At 53.8% G+C, this 18947-nt stretch overlaps 1 protein-coding gene across 33 annotated transcripts in view; it reads right to left on the bottom strand.

Annotated features, from left to right (window-relative positions):
• LOC140641972 (uncharacterized) overlaps nucleotides 1-18947 on the bottom strand; it is a 30711-nt gene that overhangs the window by 10659 nt on the left and 1105 nt on the right. For 2 of the 33 annotated variants that reach the window (XR_012038575.1, XR_012038580.1), the window contains exons 2-5: nucleotides 11293-11462; nucleotides 7606-7844; nucleotides 6120-7225; nucleotides 2131-2267 (exon numbers count right to left, since the gene is read on the bottom strand). The exons of 1 other annotated variant lie outside the window; for it this stretch is intronic. Coding sequence is in view for 3 of the 32 variants with exons in the window: in XM_072842588.1 (XP_072698689.1) it covers nucleotides 10831-11462; nucleotides 12648-12921 (906 nt within the window). In the remaining 29 variants the exon portion in view is untranslated. 30 more of the 33 variants (XM_072842590.1, XM_072842589.1, XR_012038585.1 and 27 more) reach the window with 29 other exon arrangements.

The raw sequence follows: 18947 nt of genomic DNA, 5'->3' as shown, positions 1-18947 counted from the left end.
GTTACGTCTGTCCAGGTTGGCCACAAACTGGAGGTCCCCACCACCCCATCCTCCGTTTCGGTCAACTTGCTAGCGCTCTGGAAGACCTGGAGGAAACACTTGCGCCAACCGTTTACGGGAGGCTGTGATGAAGGGTACAGATGGGCAAACAGGCGGAGACAGAGGCTGAGCCCTGGAAGGCCCTGGGCACAGGCGCACCTGTCACCGGGCGCGGGGTGCGGCGTCCTCCATGTGTGGAGGTGCTCCCCAACCTGGGAGCCCGCCGAGCCCCACACTCCAGGGGGTTTAGGGGGGCTCCCTTATGCAAGCACCATCGATCATCAACTTCCCCGTCAGCCCCTCTGTCTCCTCGAGAGGATGAGAGGCGGGGCTGGAAGCGCCACACTCCTGACCGTGGCGTCGTCTTCAGATGACCAGCCCTCGTCCAAGAGCCACCCGGGGCCCCACCTGAAGGGGCATCCCTGGAACAAAAGACACTCCTGTCACCCGGGAAATCACGAGAGTTTCAGGAGCTGAGTGTCAGGCCCCGGGGTGAAGGACCAGATGCTGGATCTTCGAGGTCCCGCCACTTAGGAGATCACAAAGGGGCAGAGATCTATGTCCTATTATCTCATCCAAGTGACCGGCTTTAGCATCACCCACACTGACATTTATCTTCTGAGGTGCTGGTGCTAGAAAAACACGGCATCACCTGAATAACACTTTTGCCCAAAGATGTAAAACCTGATCAAACAATGGAGAGACACTAGAGAAGCCCAAATCGGGGGATGTTTTATAAAACAACTGTCCTAGACTCCAAAACTGCCAGTGACATGAAAGACACACACACACACACACACACACACACACACACAAAGTGGGGAAAACTGTTCCAGGTGAATGGAGACCAACGAGACGTGACGATTTTAAATGCGTTCCGTGCTTCTGAAAGAAAACTAAAAAGCTATATGATCATCTCCTGATCATGCCATCAAGAGAAATTCAAACACGCGCTATCTTCGGGCATTATTTTATCAACCTTATATCTGTTGGATGTGACAATGACATCATAATTGTGTAGAGAAGTGTTTTTGTTCTTAGGAGACGTGTGCTTAGGATTTCAGGGTGAAGCGTTTTCACAACAGCAGCTTAAATGGTTAAGGGAATAAGGGCGTGTGTGCGTGTGTGTGCGTGTACATACCTGCACACAGAGAGAAAGCAACGATGGCAAAGTTAGTGCACCTGTGTGAAGGGCGTGTGGGTGTTTATTGCTCAGTTCTTCCAACTTTTCTGTTTATTTGAATTTCTTAAAATATAAAGCTGATGGAAAAGTAGAGGCAAAATAATAACAATCTCTAAAAAACAATTTAACGAGATAGCCTTAGGCATGCTTCTGACACACAGTGGATGCCCAATGAAACACAGCTATTGGGGCCCCTGGAGGGCTCGGGGTGGAGCGTCTGCCTTCAGCTCAGGTTGTGACCCTGGAGTCCTGGGATCGAGTCCCACAGCGGGCTCCCTGCATGGAGCCTGCTTCTCCCTCTGCCTGGGCCTCTGCCTCTCACTGTGTGTCTCTCGTGAATAAATAAATAAAGTCTTTAAAAAAAAACCCGCAGGTGGTATTGGGGGTTAATAGGACCTAAGCTGAAATGACCCAACCTGCAAGGCATCCCCTCTTAGGCCTTCAGCAAACATGCGCTGGGCAGCGGCTCACACATGCGAGGGCTGTGCTAGGAGCTGGGGACGGAGGGAAGACAAAGACACCTTCTCTTCCGAAGAGGAGCTACTTGTAGGACGGCGAGGAGGACACGAGGGCGGTGACTACAGGGACAGATGTCAGTGCGGCCTGGCGGCGGCCGGGGGCAGCAGGTGCCCTGGGTCTCCGGGCGCGTCCACCCGATGGCCGGCGGCGCTGTGCTCCTGGCCAGAGGGCGCCCGGGCCCACCTGGGGGGTACTGGGGCTGGCAGGTGACACCCCGGGCCCTCGAGCCTTGCCCCCTTGCTCGGCCTCGCAGCCTCGGGGCGGCCTCTGCCCCTCGGACGCCCTGGAGGCCCTTCCTGGACGCTCCCCAGGCTCCTGCCGCACCCGGGCCCGGTGTGTCCGCAGCCCTGCCTCAGCGAGGGGGGAACGATTCCGTTTTGCGAAATTACCTGTTGCGTGTCCAGCGTTGTCCTTAGACTCCAAACTCCAAGAGGACAGAGCCTGCTTCTCCCACGGCCACGCCGCTCTCCGCGCCCGCGCGCGCCCAGCCCACACGGGGGTGACATACACGCTGTTGACCGAGCCACTGAATGAATGAATGAACGAATGAACGACTGAATGAAGAGTCCAGCGAATCTCCGTGCGTTCTCGGAGACGGGAGGGAAAGGGAACACACGTCTAAACCAGTCTTGGCAGCGCAGGCTCAACGGGAGCCCAGCGGCGCCCCACTGACCCCTCGCAGACCCCTGCGACGTGGGCATCACTCTCCGCCTTCTATGAACGGGGAGCCGAGGGCCACGTCCTGCCAAGCGACCCGCGAGCGCCAGGCTTGCCTCGGACGAGGTTCCACAGGCTTTGGCCACGTGGCTGGAAGCCAGAAGGACCACGACAGCCCGACGACCAAGCCCCTGAGGACAACACCTCTGCGCCGCCTTCGCATCACCTCCTTCGGCCTTTGAACGGGCCTGGCGGCTGGTGAGCGCCCGGGGGTGTCCGATGGGGCTCTTTGGATCGTCTAAGAAAGTGGGACCCCGGGTAAATTCTCCTTTTGTTTATTTATTTATTCATTTATTTGAGGGAGACTAAGTAAGTGAGAGACAGCAGAGCGGGGTGGAGGGGGGGGAAGCAGACGCCCCGCTGAGCAGGGACCCCTTGCGGGACTCGATCCCGGGACCCAGGGCCGCCCAACCGCTGAGCCCCCCAGGCCACCCCGTCCCCCTTTCTCTTTCAAACTCATTTGCGGTGGTTTGTTGTTGGTTTTGCCGCGTAGATGTTTTAAAACATTTAGCGGTCAAGTCTGTCAAAACTTTCTCTATGATTTGTTTTATAAACCATAGAACTAAAAAAGGAATCAATCATAGAGCTAATTTACTCACATTTTTCTTATAGTCTGCTTATTTATTGATTTTACCATTTATTTATTTATTTGTTTATTTGTTTATTTAATTATTTGACAGAGAGACAGAGCGCGAGCACAGGGAGCGCAGAGGGGGAACAAGAAGCAGACTCCCCACTGAGCAGAGATGGAGGGGGGGCTCCATCCCAGGACCCGGGACAGTTCAGTGTTTGTTTCATTGCTTACAAGGTAGGAAACCAGTTTTCTTTTTATTTTACTTTTTTTTTTTTTTTAAGATTTTATTTATTTATGCATGAGAGACCCAGAGAGAGAGGCAGAGACACAGCGGAGGGAGAAGCAGGCTCCATGCCGGGAGCCCAACGCGGGACTCGATCCCAGGACCCTGGGGTCACTCCCTGGGCTGAAGGTGGCACTCAACCGCCGAGCCACCCTGGCTGCCCCAGTTTTCTTTTTCTCAAATGGCCTAGCTAATGACATCATCTCCATTGATTGATTAATCCAAAGGGCTTACTCCTGACGGGGCCCCACCATCCCCACCCGTATTCAGCTGCAAACAACACCGGCTCCTAAGAAAGGCTGCACTGACTCCTGAGGACGTCAGAAAGCCCCGAGGAGGGCCCGGGTCCGCCCCTGCCCCACAGGGGTCTCGGACAGGTCCTCACTGGGCACCTGGCTCTGAGTTCCAGGCTCGCTGATGGGGGCAAAGAGAGGGTCCAGAGTGATCTCCGCCACAGATAACTGCCCGTCTACAAGAGTCCTGAAGAAGTCTTGCCTTAAAAAAAAAAAAAGTAAATTAAAATAACACCAAGAAATGTTTTTTTTTTTTTTCTTACATCTATGAGACAGGCGAATACTGAAAAGATTGATGTACTTGCTCATTGTTGGCAAAGATGTAGGGAAATAAGCTCCCCTAAGCTGGCTGCTAATGGGAGTGTAAATTGATTCCACTTTTTGGAGGGCAATTTGGCCACATTTATCAAATGTAAAATGCACATATTCTTGAACCCAGCTATTCCACTCGGAGGAATTCTCAAAAGTAGAGGAGATAAAGATATTCACTGAAGTGTTCATCATTGACAAAAAACCCCTGGAAACAACCCAAATGTCCATCAATCAAAAGTCAGATAAATGGCAAGATGATGTCGAAATAGTTAGGGGTGTTAAAAAAAGCAAAGCCGCGTGCCCAGAATAGAGTCAGTCATGCCAGGCCATGTCACCAGCTGGGGCTTAGTACCCACCCGGTGCAGTCTGACCCCCCCAGACACAGTCCTGACTGGTCTCCGGGAATCTTCTGGTCAGCACCAGCAAGGGGGTCGGACACGTGGCCGGACACCCTCATGCCCCCGAGGAAATGAAGTAACCCACCTAACAAGGCCCTTTGTCCCCCAAAGGAAGTTGGCCTCACCCCAAATAATCTTTTTTCTGTTCATGATTTCCTAGCCCTGCCTTTAAAAACCTTTCCCTTGGGGATCCCTGGGGGGCTCAGAGGTTGAGCATTTGCCTTCAGCCCAGGCCGTGACCCCAGGCCGGGGTCTTGGGATCGAGTCCCGCATTGCGCTCCTGCATGGAGCCTGCTTCTCCCTCTGCCTGTGTCTCTCTCTGTGTGTCTCATGAATGAATGAATGAATGAATGAATAAATAAATAAATAAATAAAATATTTTTTTAAAAAACCTTTCCCTTTCTGTAGCTCGTCAGGGCTCCCCCGGATGCTGGATGGGATGTTGCCCAACTCACGAGCCGATTCATAAAGCTAATTAGATCTTCAAAATGTACTTGGTCGAACTCCTAGTTCTCAACAGGGCTGTGAATTCTGGCTCCCCCTTCCCGGCGGTGTGACATTGTGCGAACTGCTTCGCCCCCCTGTATCTCAGTTTTCTCATCCGTACAGATGGAGTGACCGCAGACTCTCCTCACGGTCTTGTCGTGAGGGTTACATGAGATAAGACTCATAAAGCGCCTACAACCGTGTGTGGCACGTAGTGAGCACCCCCAAATACGAGCTATTATACCCGTAACGTATGTTTGGGTGAAAATTTTGAAGGATTGCAGAGCATCCGTTCAGTGATACGGGGCGGGGTGCTATCTGTGGGGGTCACCGGACTCTGCGGGGGACTGTTTCAGAACCCTGTTAAGTCACGGAGAAGTGATGTGATATAAGGTGTCCTTGTCCACGGAAATACAAGTTGATCTTGTCCTGTAAATATGCAATTTAGGAGATGACTCCAAACACCGCTTTATTGCCCTAAAGATAATAACCAACTTTACATCTAATAGCAAATTTATATGTCGATCTAGACCCAGACGTATCTGATTCTCCTTTGAACTGGTTTTAGTTTATTTCTGGTTCTTTCATTAATTATTGAGTTAAATACAATCTTTGATAAGTGTTTGTTTTATATTTGTATGAGAGTCACAATATTGCCTTTTAAAAAAATTATAACAGTATTTCTAGTCTGATCGTCTCCTCATTATAAGGATACACGTCTTTATATTTTTAGAGAAAGCCTAGAAGGATGAACACAAAAATGTTTGTGAAGAATATCTTGGGGGCGCCTGGCTCGACTGGCCCGTGGAGCGCACCACTCTTGACCTCAGGGTTGTGTGTTTGAGCCCCACGTTGGATTACTTAAAAATAAAACCTTGACAGAAAAAGAGAATATCATGGGCAGCGGTAGGTAAATAACGTTTCAGTTGACTTTGAGCCTCTTCTTCATACGTTTCTATACTGTCCCAACGTCTTCAAGCTGAATATCTGTTTTATGGCAGGTTAAAAACAAAACAAAACCATTCTCCTTTTAAAAAGACAAAACATGGGGTGCCCAGTGGATCAGCAGTTTAGCGTCTGCCTTCAGCCCAGGGCGTGACCCCCGGGTCCTGGGATCGAGTCCCGCATCGGGCTCCCTGCGAGGAGCCTGCTTCTCCCTCTGCCTGTGTCTCTGCCTCTCCCTCTGGGTCTCTCGTGAATAAGTAAAATCTTACAAAAATAATAAAATAAAAGGACAAAACAGAAAATCCTCCTGCTGGAATGATTCGGGATGCGAGGAGAGTTATGAGAGGTCAAGTGTGAGTGGCTTCCTCACCCTGTAGGGCTTTGCGGTCGGTAAGGAAACTCTTGGGAAGCAGAGAGGCCAGCGCAATTCCCAGCAGACCCGTTTTCTTGAGATAGGGCCTCGGATCCAGGGCGCTCTGGAGAGGCAACGTGTCAAGGTCTGCCCTGTGCTGGGCGGAGGGTGGTCAGGCCGGAGGTCGGGGCCTCGGTGCTGGCTCCTCGAGCTTCTTTGATCGTGAGCTGGTCAATTAATTGAGCCTCAAGCCACAGCCGACAGCGATCAGCCCTGGGAGGGACGCTGTTTCCCTCCTACCACTGATGGGAAAACCAGCCCAGGGAGAGGAGGGGAGCAGCAAGGCCTCGGAGCAAGTCAGGGATGGTTCCAGCACTGGGAACTGTTCCCGAGGCGCGGCCCCATGAGCTTCTCCTCTACCCTGGGCCTTGGGTGCCAGCCCACGAAGACCAGCCCACGAGAACTGGGGGTAGCACCGCCCCACCTGGGGGCCAGACCGGGGGAGCGAGGCTACACGGATGACACCTGCAGGCCTTCAGTGATGAACCGCCGCCGTCGCAGAGCCGCCTGCCGCAGCGGTCGAGGGAAAACTGGCTGCACTTTTTTTGTTTGAAGGGGAACAGCGTTAGGAGACTTGTTTCGGGAAGAGAGATGGAGATCCCTGTTGAAATGGAGGCTTTGGGATAACAAGGCAGCGCAAAGAAAAGCCTGGGCCCCCGTGGGTCTGGAGTATTGTGACCCTGGAGCTGGCCCCGCTCTCCCTGGGGGGGCAGGGGCGGCCCGGCCAGGCAGTGGGTCTGGCATCCAGTCCTAAGTTCCTCTTTATTATGAGCGGTGTTCCCCAGCCTGGAGGCCGCAGGTTGCACAATTTTGCCATTTCGATGAGCTACCTACACTGTATACTTACTATTTTTCTGTAAGTCTACTCATTTTTAATGACAAGGACATTTCTACCGCTTCGGCAATGGGGAATTAACATCATTTCCATAAAAATAAATACAAGGAAAACGGAACAGTGTGACTGAGCCCTAGCTAGGCGCTGCTGCCCGCTGCCTCCCCGGTAGAGAGGGGGACGGCGCCCGTCGAGAGCTTCTGCAGGATGTTGCATGCGACGTGAGGCTTTCCTGAAAGTAATCAGAAAATAGATGAACTATCTCACAATGTGCTTCCGTTATTTTTTTTTCCAACTAATTTATTAATTTGAGAGAGAGCGAATGCCCGTGCGCGCAAGCGGAGGCCGGGGACAGGGACAGGGAAGCTGGCGCGGACTCCCTGCGGCCCGTGTGCGTCCCCCACTCCCCGAGCTCACGGAGCTTCGGCTTATGGCCTTCGTGTGCAACTGCCTTCGCTCGACCCGCCAAAGTCTGGCAAACGCTGCGGGCAGGGCCCCGCCATCCGGCCAGCGCAACCCCCCCCTCCGGCAAAGCTCCTCCACCCAGCAGCCTGCGTCTTAGGCAAAGAAGAACAGAGGGAACCGCAGCGGAAACAGCCGCAGAACAGCCACCTGGCCGCAGAAAAGAGCCACCGAGGCTGGTCTGGTGGAGATGGAAGTGCTCTCTGGATTCTCAGAAACGTCAAGGAAGTAAAACTGAGGGATGCCCAGGGCGGGGGGCTCAGTGGTGCAGCATCTGCCTTGGGCTCCAGGCGTGACCCCGGGGTCCTGGGATCGAGTCCCACCTCGGGCTCCCCGCAGGGAGCCTGCTTCTCCCTCTGCCTGTGCCTCTGCCTCTCTCTGGGTCGCTCCTGAATGAATAAATAAAATATTTTTAAAAAGAAAAGAAAAGAAATAGATCCAGTGGCAGTGTTGACAATCAGGTAGAGTGAGGTAGGGAAACAGGACCGTAGCTTCACCTGTATCGTCTGAGGTTGTAGTACTAGTAATGATGATGATACACTTCTATATTACTTGGGTTATTAAACATTTACTTTAAATGACAGTCACGGGCCGAATTGCATCCCAGTCCCAATTCAGATGCTGAACGTCCTAATCTCAGCACCCTAGAATAGGGCTGTGTTTGGAGATCAGGTCTGGAGGACGTTATTAAGGTAATGAGGTCATCGGGAAGGACTCTAATCCAACATGACTAGTGTCCTTACAGGCAGAGGACATTTGGGACAGAGACACACAGGGGGGACACGTGAAGGCACAGGGAGGAGACGGCCGTCTATGAGCCTAGGAGAGAGGCCTCAGAAGAAGCCGACCCCCCCGACACCTTGATCTCGGACTTCCGGCCTCCAGAATTGTAAGAAAACAAATTTCTGCTGTGCAAGCCGCCCAGTCTGTGATATTCGTCATGGGCAGCTGTTTCTGACAAAAATATTCAGTGACACTTGTTGAGGATGGTAAGGCAGGCTTTATTCTGGGCAATGGTGTTCGGTGTGGGGCCTGCGATGGGATTTTACAGGGGGGCAGAGACGGGCTCAGCTTCAAGCACAGCATGGGCTGGTGGGAATCTGTAGGGGCGAGAGGTACGGGGTCAGGGGATGGAAAAGCACTGAGAGGAAGCATCAGGCGTGGAGGGTCCTGGCTACGCTGACCTAACGGGATTTTGACCGAAGACAGGCCCGGTATTCGGACATTGCTTGACGAATGGTGGAGGATGAGGACCCTGATCAGACAGTGAGGGTCATCAGGCATCAGACTTGGGGGCTCCTGCTAAAATAACCGAGCAGGGTTCTTGCTAAGACTGGATTTTATATGGTAATGCACAGACGGGTCTAGGAGAAGTTTTAGGGGCTGAAGTTTGCTCAAGCCAAGAACTTTTGTCACAAGGACCAAGGTAACTTCCAGACTTCGGGAGCTCCTAGCCCCATGGAGAGGCTGCTAACCGTGTAAGCTCACTGTGGCATCAGGAAACTGGAAGACGTGCTACAAATGCAGAAGCAGGGACCGCAGAACCCCCGTGGGAGGACCCTCCTGGGTCTGCCGCTTTCAGAGGGGAAGTGGCTTTTAAGTGGGGCCCTGAACGAGGAGCAGTAGAGAGAACTGGGGCGGGTTGTCGGGGTGGGGAGTGGGAAAGATGGGGCCTGTTCCTGGAGGAGCCACGTAGGCAGGAAGACGGGGCGGTGAAGGGGCGGTGAAGGTCTGCTCGGGGTCAGCTTAAAACAGGGGAGTCACACAGTTCATGAGACCAAGGGCTGGAAAGCGATGGCCCAAGCGCCTTTCAGGTCCACAGAAATGTTTTGTTTGACTCATTTTTAAAAAATTAACTATTCTAATAGTTAACAAATGATAAAAATTAATTTGAGTAATTTAATAACAATAGGTTTTGAGTTCATATATTTATAATAATGAATATTACATTAATTTTATACGAGCGGATGAAATAAGATCTCTTATAATTATGTCAGTATGTCTCTATGTAAATTACGCATATTAAGAAGTTGCAAGACCTCATAAAACATCAGAGTTCTTGAAAAGCTTTTTTTTTTTTTTTTTTTTGTTTTTTTTTTTTGAAAAGCTTTTAATAAGCGTTGTGGGTTGAGCTGTGTTCCCACACAAGGAAGGCTGAAGTCCTAGTCTGGGGTACCTGCGAATTTGACCTTATTTGGAAACAGTCTTTGCAGATGCTACTAAGACGAGGTCATGCTCTTGCCACCGAGAGGCCCTTAATCCAACAGGAACCGTGTCCTTATAAGAAGAGAAAGAAAAGGGACACCGAGAGCCCGGAGGGAGAACAGCATGTGGCTGATGACGGGCCAGAGTGGAAGGTGAGGCTCCAAGCCAAGGAGCAGCCAGGAAGGCTCAACCCACTGTCAGAGGGTGTGGCCTGTCAACATCTTGATTTCGGGTTTCTAATGCCCAGAACCGTGGGCGAACACATTCCTGTGGGTTTAGACTCCTCGGTTTGTGGCACTTTGTTAGGGCGGCTGTAGGAACATCCGCGGAAGCATGTGCCCTCCTGGCAGGGGTTGGCTGGATCCCCTCGGTGCCATCACTCCCTCCTCCACAGGTGCAGACCCTGCAGCAAGTTTAGGGCACAGATGGGGTCCCCCCAATGCACGCAATGGCGGGGTGTAGAAAAACTCTGTTCTTAGACATGTCACCCTCTACCTCACGGGGGGCGTGCGGTGGCAGTCCCCACCAGGCTCCGTGTGTTTTACATCATTGCCACGAGTCAGGACCTTGGCGGGGGGCTTTTCCCTTTCTTTAAGGTCTCATTTATTTGGGAATGAGAGTGAGCGAGCGCCAGAGAGGGTGCGACCGAGTGGGGGGCAGAGGGAGGGGAGAGGCAGGCTCCCCGCTGCGCAGGCCCCGACCCCCACCAGCTGAAGGACCCCCAGGCCCTGCCGGGGGCCTGATGGGCTGGATCGTGTAAGGCGCCCACACCTCAGGACCCCCTACCCGCAGGGGAGAACTGCGACCCGGGAAGCCTCCAGGCCACGCGGAGAGCCACCATCGCGTGGGGCCTGCGTGGCCCGGGCCGAGCTGTCCTCCTGACCCCCTCTGACAGGCCTGTGACTCACGCCCAACACGGCCGAACCCCCTGCGAGGGGAGTGGGCACCACGGCCCTGCGACCACCCGGCGCGTCTGGCTGCTCTGAAGGTTTATGCGTATTTGCAGGGGGCGGGTGGGCACAGCAGAGGGAGCACGGGCTCACGTGCCCAGGGACCCGGGTTCTGGTCTAGGCTGAGCCTCAGTTTCCCCCTCTGTGAAATGTGGGGATTCTGCTGGCCCATCTTGAGGCCTCCCTTCTTGCACCAGGAGCCTCGGGGAGGAGTTCGCAGTCACCAGTGCCACTGCCAAGGCCTCAGCAAATGACGGAGCAGGGTCTTAACCCAAGCTGCACGACTGCGGGAGCACCCCCACTTCCTCCGAGTTCCGAAAGGAGAGGGACTAGAGCAGAGCCGGGCACAAACCGCTGCAAACCCGACCCTGTGAGCAACACAAGGGGGCCCTCGAGGCCCGGAGCGGCTGGAGCTGGCCTGGTGTGAGCCTGTTACTCCCTCTGCTGGAGCGTGTCCGAAACGCTCGGTCGGCGGCCTCTTCCAGACGCCCGCGTAGACTAGGAATTGTAGGAATCGGGAGGCAGGACACGGTGTCCCCAAGAGATGTGACAGCCAGTGACCCGCTGTTGTCCTAAAGCAAAGGTGGCTCGAAGGCGGCATCCCGTCGTGCAGCCCGCCGCCCTGTTCATTCACGGATGAGGCAGGTTGTTTGTTGTTTCTGTGTTTACACCCGGTACCCACCTGCGTCAGGTGCAAACGGAATCCAGCAGAAACGGTACCTTCCGTCCTCGGCGCCGGGTGACGCAGGCCAGACGCTGACCCTGTAAAGGCAGAAGCAGTGGAGGCGGGATTTCCTCGGCCACGCTCCCTCTGCTTTGCCTCCGCTCCGATGTCTCGGTGGGAAGAGTCTCCTGCACCGGGAAGAACGGGAGATGAACACCGTTAAGCTGAACAATTCATTAAAGTGACGTCATCTGCTCTCAAACTTGCGTCACAGACCCTGTGCCTGGGCCCCTAGCGTGACCAGGCCGTCACCTGCGCTGGGCCGCCGCAGGAAGGGGCCTCCCCGTTGCCCCAGAAGCCAGAGGCAGCGCCCCACGTCCGCAGGGGCTGCCCCCACCAGCGACCGACACGCAGGCCACCGAAGGGCGGGTCACGGTGCCCAGGGATTTTCGGGGCGTTTCTAACCTTCCCAACAGCCCAGCAAGCCAGGGGCCCTCACACCCGCCTTACAGCGTGGCCACGGAGGCTCGGGGCTGAGGAAGCTTGCCCACCCGGGCCCCCGAGCTCACGGGCACCGCGGGATCCCCGTCTCGGGGACGCACCAGGAGCCCAGGTGTGGCTTCCGGCCGCGTCCCCACCGCCTGCTCATCAGCTAAGTCGCGGATCCCTGTGCTTCTCTTCTGCACGCGGAGGCTCGGCTGCGAGGGTGTCGGGGGCCCTCGTCTGAGCAAACAGGAAGGGGCCCCAAAGGGCTCCCGTGGGTGAGGGGGCCGAGTCCAAGTGCGAGCCCCGGTCACTGAAGAGCGGGTCCCGGTGGTGAACGCCCTGCCAATGGGCAGGTGTCGCCCCTGCGAGGGGCCGCCCGGCTCTCAGTGGGGGACGCAGAACTTCGAGCCTCCCACTCCCTCATCTGCAGACTTGGAGGTCCGACACACAGGGCGCCCACAAAGGCCCCAAACCACCGGCTGCACGTGAGGAGGGGGCTGGCAGGGGTGGAGCCCAGCCACCCAGGGGTGGACCTCAGAGTACGACAAGGGGCCTTAAATACAGGTGGGCTCCCTCCCGTCTCCGCCCCGTCCCGACGTGTGTGGGGTGGCGCAGCGGGTACAGGAGAGGGAAGGCCCGCCAGGCTGCCCGGGACCCAGTTCCCTCTGGCCGGGGAGCCTGCAGAGCCCACTTCCCGTCCTCCCCTCCTTCCTCTCCCCCAGTTGTCCTTATTATGGGCAGAAACCCTTCCCTCGGCTGAGCGCCCTGCCAGCAGGGACAGTTGTGCTGCTGCTGCTGTTCCCTTCTTTCCCGGGTTATATGGAGCAGCGGCGGGAGCAGTACTGGCCCTGGAGGTAGCACCGGCCCTCGGGGGGCTGGGGGCGCACCCGCCACCGGCTCGCCTCTTGGTCTCCGCACCACGATTTCCTCATTCTGGAGGCAGGGAAATGAGGAATTAGAGACTCTCTGGAACTCATCCGAGGACACGCGACGCCTCAGCGCAGGTCCTTCTGCACCTGCCGGCTGGGAGATGCTGTGAGATGCTCCCCGCGGCTTCCGGGCCTCGATGTGTGCACAGCGGATGGTACAGGGGCCTCCTTCCTCCAGCAGGACTTTCGGCGGGGAAGGGTTCGTTGTAAGCATCCCTCTTGCTTTCTCCATTCCTGGGTAGATGAGGAACTGCTCACCTGGTAAATTTGTGCTCACCTGGGCATTGTTCTCCTTCCTACTGGGAGGAAGCTGCCTCTGGGGCTCTGCTCCCCTTAGCGGTCCTGTTCTGGGGTTCACGGTCAGGGGTGCACTTCAGCCACCAGCCCTGAAAGCTGCTTCTCCAACCTGGTCTAGTGTCACAGGTAGGAAGTCGCTTCCCGATTTGGGGGACGGGCGCAACGCTCTGGCACCTGCTTCACGTCTATGGGGCAGAGATGAAGGAAGGCTAGAAGGATCGGGCATTTGTGGAATGCTTCCCATATTCCAGATCCTGAGCCTGATGCTTTCAGTTACACTTTCTCAGAAGATCTAAACAACGATTGCGTTGGGATATACTTATTATTCCATTAGGTAGTTGAGGCTCAGAGAAGTTAAGGACTATGACTAAGATCCCAGAACCAATAAAATGTTTGCTAGAAATGGAGCTGAAGTCACGGTGCCCCTCAAAACCAGTCTTTCATTGCGAAGGTGTTCGACTCCCTGCCTCCCTCGCTCGCTCAGCAGGTGCACAATGAAGTCTCGCCCCCGTGGAAGACAACCCTCCACGGTTGTGCTTCCGCACAGCCTGTGACTACAGGCACTGACCGTCGTTTGCCCCACACTATTTTTTCGACTTTTCAACTATGTTTGTTTAGCAAACAGCCCTCGATGATACAGTTTCCCTCCAGAGCAAAGGACAGAAATGCTCACTCTCCGCCATGAAGGATCTGGTTTCCCTAAGCACGGAGTTCCTTTACTGTGACACACTGTGTGTCCACACAGCCAAGGACGGATGCAAAAGTGCTGATGTTCAGGCTGCACGCAGTGTTGTGGGCAATACGGTCCTTTGTCTCTGACCCAGGGGTTTCATGTCTTCTGCTTCCATCCAGGAAACTGCGTTAGGCCCCAAAGCAAAAACAAAAACTAAAAAAACAACAACAAAAGGAAACCGTGTTAGGCCACATTTTTAGCTTGCAACTGGGGTAAAATCCCAGTTCTTGACAGCACCTGCCAAATTCGAGCCATGGTGACAGTCACCACCAGTCTGATACACTTGTGTCACATCACACGTGCTTTTAACTTACATTATTTCAACAAAACGTAAAGGTCAGCGAAGCAATAAAGAAAATTTAAAATACCAGTCTGTCTCTGATTAAAGAGGTAAATCTTGCTATTTTTTAGTAGAGCTCACAGCATGGTCACTTAGCCACAGAGAGTGTGAGTCTGAAGTTCAAAGATGCAGGTTTTCTCCGGTAACCCGGCTCCCGCTCTAAACCACCCGCCTCTTCAGGTGGTCAGCCAGAGCCACGGCTATCAGATCTGACGCTAGAGGAAAACTAAGAGAGGGTAAGTCAGTCTCTAGTGCGGATCTTTCCTGGGAAATTTCAAGCATACTTTTCACCTTATGTAAGTTCGTTGTTGTTGACTCTAGAAGTCACGCCCTAATAAAGCTGTGACGTCCGAGGATTATATTTTGGGGCGACTGGTATAAGGTGGATGGGTATGTTGGAAGGGGAGCTATTTTAATGGTCACAACATTTCTTTTACCATTGAGTAGAACACATACTTATCCTTACATTTATGCATCATTTTCTTTTTTTGTATTATGAATTTGCATCTACTCCTTTCTCCTACCCAGAAACTAACGAGTCTTATGTACTTGATTTTTACTTCTCTGTCAACCTGCTAAATTTTGAAGTTTATCAATTGTTATTGATCGATGTAGTAGTATTTTTTTATTATTTGCTTGTTTTTACTTAACTGAATTATGTATCACTAGAGAGCAACCAACTACACTTAAAAATACATTAAATTCTGGGTCTTAGTGGTTGACCGTCTGTCTCCAGCTCAGGGGTGACCCCGGATCCTGGGATCAAGTCCCACATTGGGCTCCCTACTGGGAGCCTGCTTCTCCCTCTGCCAGTGTCTCTGCCTCTTTCTGTGTGTCTCTCATGAATAAATAAATTTTAAAAATCTTAAAAAAATACATTAGGTTCTCTAATTAGGTAGCACACATACACAGTAATAAAATTCAGAGTATAAATTGTGTTGGTTTTTCTGTATCTTCAATATTACCCAGGAGTTGGAATACCAATATTTTAATATCTGGCTATGGTTTATAGTGGCAGCTCCAAAACCACTAGACAAAAAAGGGTAAGTGTGTGTGTGGGGGGGAACCTATTATCCGAGATATAACTATGAACAAAACCCCTAAAATAAATGAGCAAAATTAACCAATAAAATTAAGCCTTTAAGACCAACAAGGAGGTGAACTAATTTGGTTTAAATAAACACAATAGACAGATCTGAAAATAACTTCAGATTTTTAGCCTTTGGAAAAAAAGAATAGGAAAACATCTATTTTTACAAAAGAAATTATGAAAATATAAATAGGTTGAGATGCAACAAGAACGAGTAGACACGACAAAGCACCAGTGCCCGGAGTGCCCCACTCATCTCCCCAGGAACGGCTGAGCCCTCATACGTTTCTCTTCCAGCTGACTGCTAGCCCGTGTCATCTATGCCTCACCCCGGGAGGACGACCTTGTTGCTGCCCTCCAATCTGGGACTGAGGAGTCCAGGTGTGAGTGGGCTGGTGGGGCAGGTTCCATCCTTCCCCATCCGAAGCCCCTGCAATGTGGTCTCGCTCTGTGTTTTCCTTTGCCAAGGGTACAATGGGGCAGAGCATATTGGTAAGTCCAATGGCCAAACGGGTACCTGGGGGGCTGCCAGCCTCCGCTTCCTATAGGCACGCCCAAGCTCCACTGGTGATCCCGTGGAGCCCCCGTCCCTCGCCCCTAGGAAGGGATACCACCCCCCACGGAGGGAGAGGGAGGGATGAGCCTCTTTCCAGAGCATTGTTCTTTCCTAAAACCTGACTTCCCTCTCAACTCTCCATTTTTCCCACTGATGAGGGGTGATGGTTTGTCTGTGGGGAGAGAGGATGGGAATGGAGAAGAGGTGGGGAGTAGCAGGGTGGAGGTAGGGGTTGGCAGGAGGGCTGGTTTCCCGAACAATGGCTCCTCAAATGTCCTCCTGGGAGAGAGCTAGTTCCAACCACCGGCAGTGGGCTCCTTATGGACGTTTCGGTTTTCAGAGCTGGGCTTCAGCAGCAGTTTCAGGACAACAGGAAAAACCCCTCTCGATGTGCATTTACACACATATACATATTCGTGCCCCTTTCATAGTTGAACAAGTCTTGGCAGACTGTTTGCTTTTCTCCCTTGTTTTTTTTTTTCACTTGAAGTATTTCTTAGAGGCTGTTCCATATCAGGACACACATGTGTGCTTCAGTCTTTAATTGCTGCACACTCTCCACGGTGTGGGTAGGTTAAAATGTATTACAACAGCTCTTTGGTGAGAGTTGGTCTCTAGTCTTTTACAAGCAGCGCTGCACTCGCTATTTCGTCTATACGTCTCTTTTCACATAAGCAGCAGCCTTAAAAAAAAATTAACTAGGGGATCCCTGGGTGGCTCAGCGGTTTAGCGTCGCCTACAGCCCAGGGCGTGACCCCGGGGTCCCGGGATCGAGTCCCGCGTCGGGCTCCCTGCATGGAGCCTGCTTCTCCCTCTGCCTGTGCCTCTGCCTCTCTCTGTGTCTCTCATGAATAAATAAATAAAATTGTAAAAAAAATTAACTAGAAACCCTGATAGGCATCCAATGGACAGTTCTAATTATGTTGCAATTGGTCACACACAATCTCTCCTCTGAAAATTCTGTGACTTATTACAAGCATCGACCATTTCTACAGTCCTCAACACTTGCTGAGCGTGGACTAGGCACGCTGCATTCACGGCAACGCTTGTCGATGCTGCATCCGGTGCAGTGTCTTCACATAGACTGAAGCGACAATCAGGGATCGGCGCTTAAGCTGCTACAAGAGGAAATAAGAGATAAAGAATACAACGGTGCTTCGGGGATGGGGGCTCCGCAGTCACATGTGCCTGAATTCCCAGCACTGCCAAGTTTTATGTATTTTACAAAGTCTTTGACTTACGTGACACCCAGTTTTCTCATTCATAAAATGACTGTGCGGGGATGTTGCAGAGATTAAATAAGAAAATATACATGATTCTTAGGTCAGTTCCTCTTTCACACTGAGTGTGCAAGAAGCATTAGCTAGTCACGAAGGTCTTCAACCCAAGGGGACAAGTGGATATAGTGAAACGTTCTGGCCAGACCTAAGCTCACAGCTGGACAAGTGATGCCAAATGGTTCACAGCTTCCTTCTTTCCTTTGCAAATTTCTTGATTTCAGAGATGTTGAATCATGAGCACAAAGTATGCTTATTGGAATTAAAGAATACAGGAAGAGCAGCTCTGGTGGCCCAGCGGTTCAGTGCCGCCTTCAGCCCAGGGTGTGATCCTGGAGACCCGGGATGGAGTCCCACGTCGGGCTCCCTGCATGGAGCCTGCTTCTCCCTCTGCCTGTGCCTCTGCCTGTGTCTCTCTCTGTGTCTCTCATGAATAAATAAATAAATAAATAAAATCTTAAAAAAATAAAAATAAAGAATACAGGAATAGAAGCATAGACCTCCAGGGCCAGAAGGGATTTCAACATAACCTTATATCGGATTATCACCTAATAGCCATTCCCACGTATTAAAAACGCGTATGTCAAGCGCTTTGTGTATATCACCTCATTTAACGCTCACAAGGACCCACGGGTGATAGGTATCATCATCCTCATTTTGCAGAAAAGACTGCGGATCTGGGAAATCAAGGGACGTGCCCAGCCGTGGGTCATCAGTAAGTGGAAGATCAGGGATTCGCAGCCGGGTCTTTCTGAAAATGAGACATGTGTGAACTGCCATACGGTTTTCCAAGGAAGTGTCCCGTCGCCGAGGCAAAGCCAGCTTCTGAAAGCTCCTCCTGCCGAGAGAGCCTGAGCTTCCTTTGGGTAAACTGAGGCAGGGCCGTCTTACCTGAGCCACCGGAAGCACCGAGCCTGGGGCCCACGATGCTTTCGTGGGGACCCGCAGAAATGTCTTCAGTGCTTTGAAAGTCAGGAAGGAAAGATGAATTTCCAGGTTAAAGAAAGTGTCGTGCGGTGTGACATTAAAACATCCCTCTCCACGCCAACGTAGCTGTAAAACGCTAACAATAGGAACACAGAAGTACAGTAACAGGCGATCCCCGTAACCGTCTCCGCAGGCACAGGCGGGCGTTGGGGTCCCCCGAGGGCCGCCCGCCGCCGGCTGCGCAGGGCCTTCCGGGAGGGTGGCAGGCCGGAGGCGCCGGGGTGCTGGGGTGCTCGGGCCCCGCGTCCCAGGGCCCCTCGGAGGGCAGAGGCGACCCACAACGGGAAGCGCCACGTTCCGGCTGCTGGATCCCGGGCCCCCGGCTCGATCGACGCGAGCCTCAGTTTCGCCATCGGTACAATGGGGCCAAGAGCCTCCTGCGGCTGCGGGACGGGGACGTCGCGCCCTCGGGCCCCGCTGCGGGCGGGCGCAGCAGACTGTGCCCGGCGTGGGGCGCGCGGCGCGGGCGTGTCCGGCAGGCGGGGGCGGGGGCGGGGGCCGGAGCCGGGGCGCCGGGAGCCGCGGGGTCCACCGAGCGCCGAGCCCGGCCCGCCCCGCCCCGGCCCGGCCCGGCCCGCCCACAGCAGGTGCCGCGCGCGCCTGCGCAGGAGCGCCCCTGGGAAGCGGGCGCCGGCCGCTGCGCCTGCGCACAAGCGCCGCCCTCCGCCCCTCCAGGCGCCGCCGCCCGCGGGGCGGGTCTCGGCGGCCGCGCGGCGAGTCCCGAGGGCCGCGGCGGGGAAGGGGCGTGGCCAGCAGGCCGGGCCGGCCGCCGTCTTCCGGGCCCCGCCGGCTGCGCGCGCAGCCTCCTCCCCCCGCTTCTTTTGTGGTCCGGCCCATTGCGAGGGTGACAGGAAACCCTGTGCAGGGAGCGCCGCCATCTTGGACCTGCCCGAGGAGATCCTGAGGGAGCCGCGGAGCCGTCGCCGCCGCCCCCGCCGCTGCCGCCGCCGCCGGCGCGCCTGCACCTCGTCGGCCAGC

Source organism: Canis lupus, chromosome 10, assembly GCF_048164855.1.
Source record: "Canis lupus baileyi chromosome 10, mCanLup2.hap1, whole genome shotgun sequence".
Classification (NCBI taxonomy): domain Eukaryota; kingdom Metazoa; phylum Chordata; class Mammalia; order Carnivora; family Canidae; genus Canis; species Canis lupus.
Note: the sequence above shows the minus strand (reverse complement) of the source record. Positions and strands in the feature narration are given on the sequence as shown.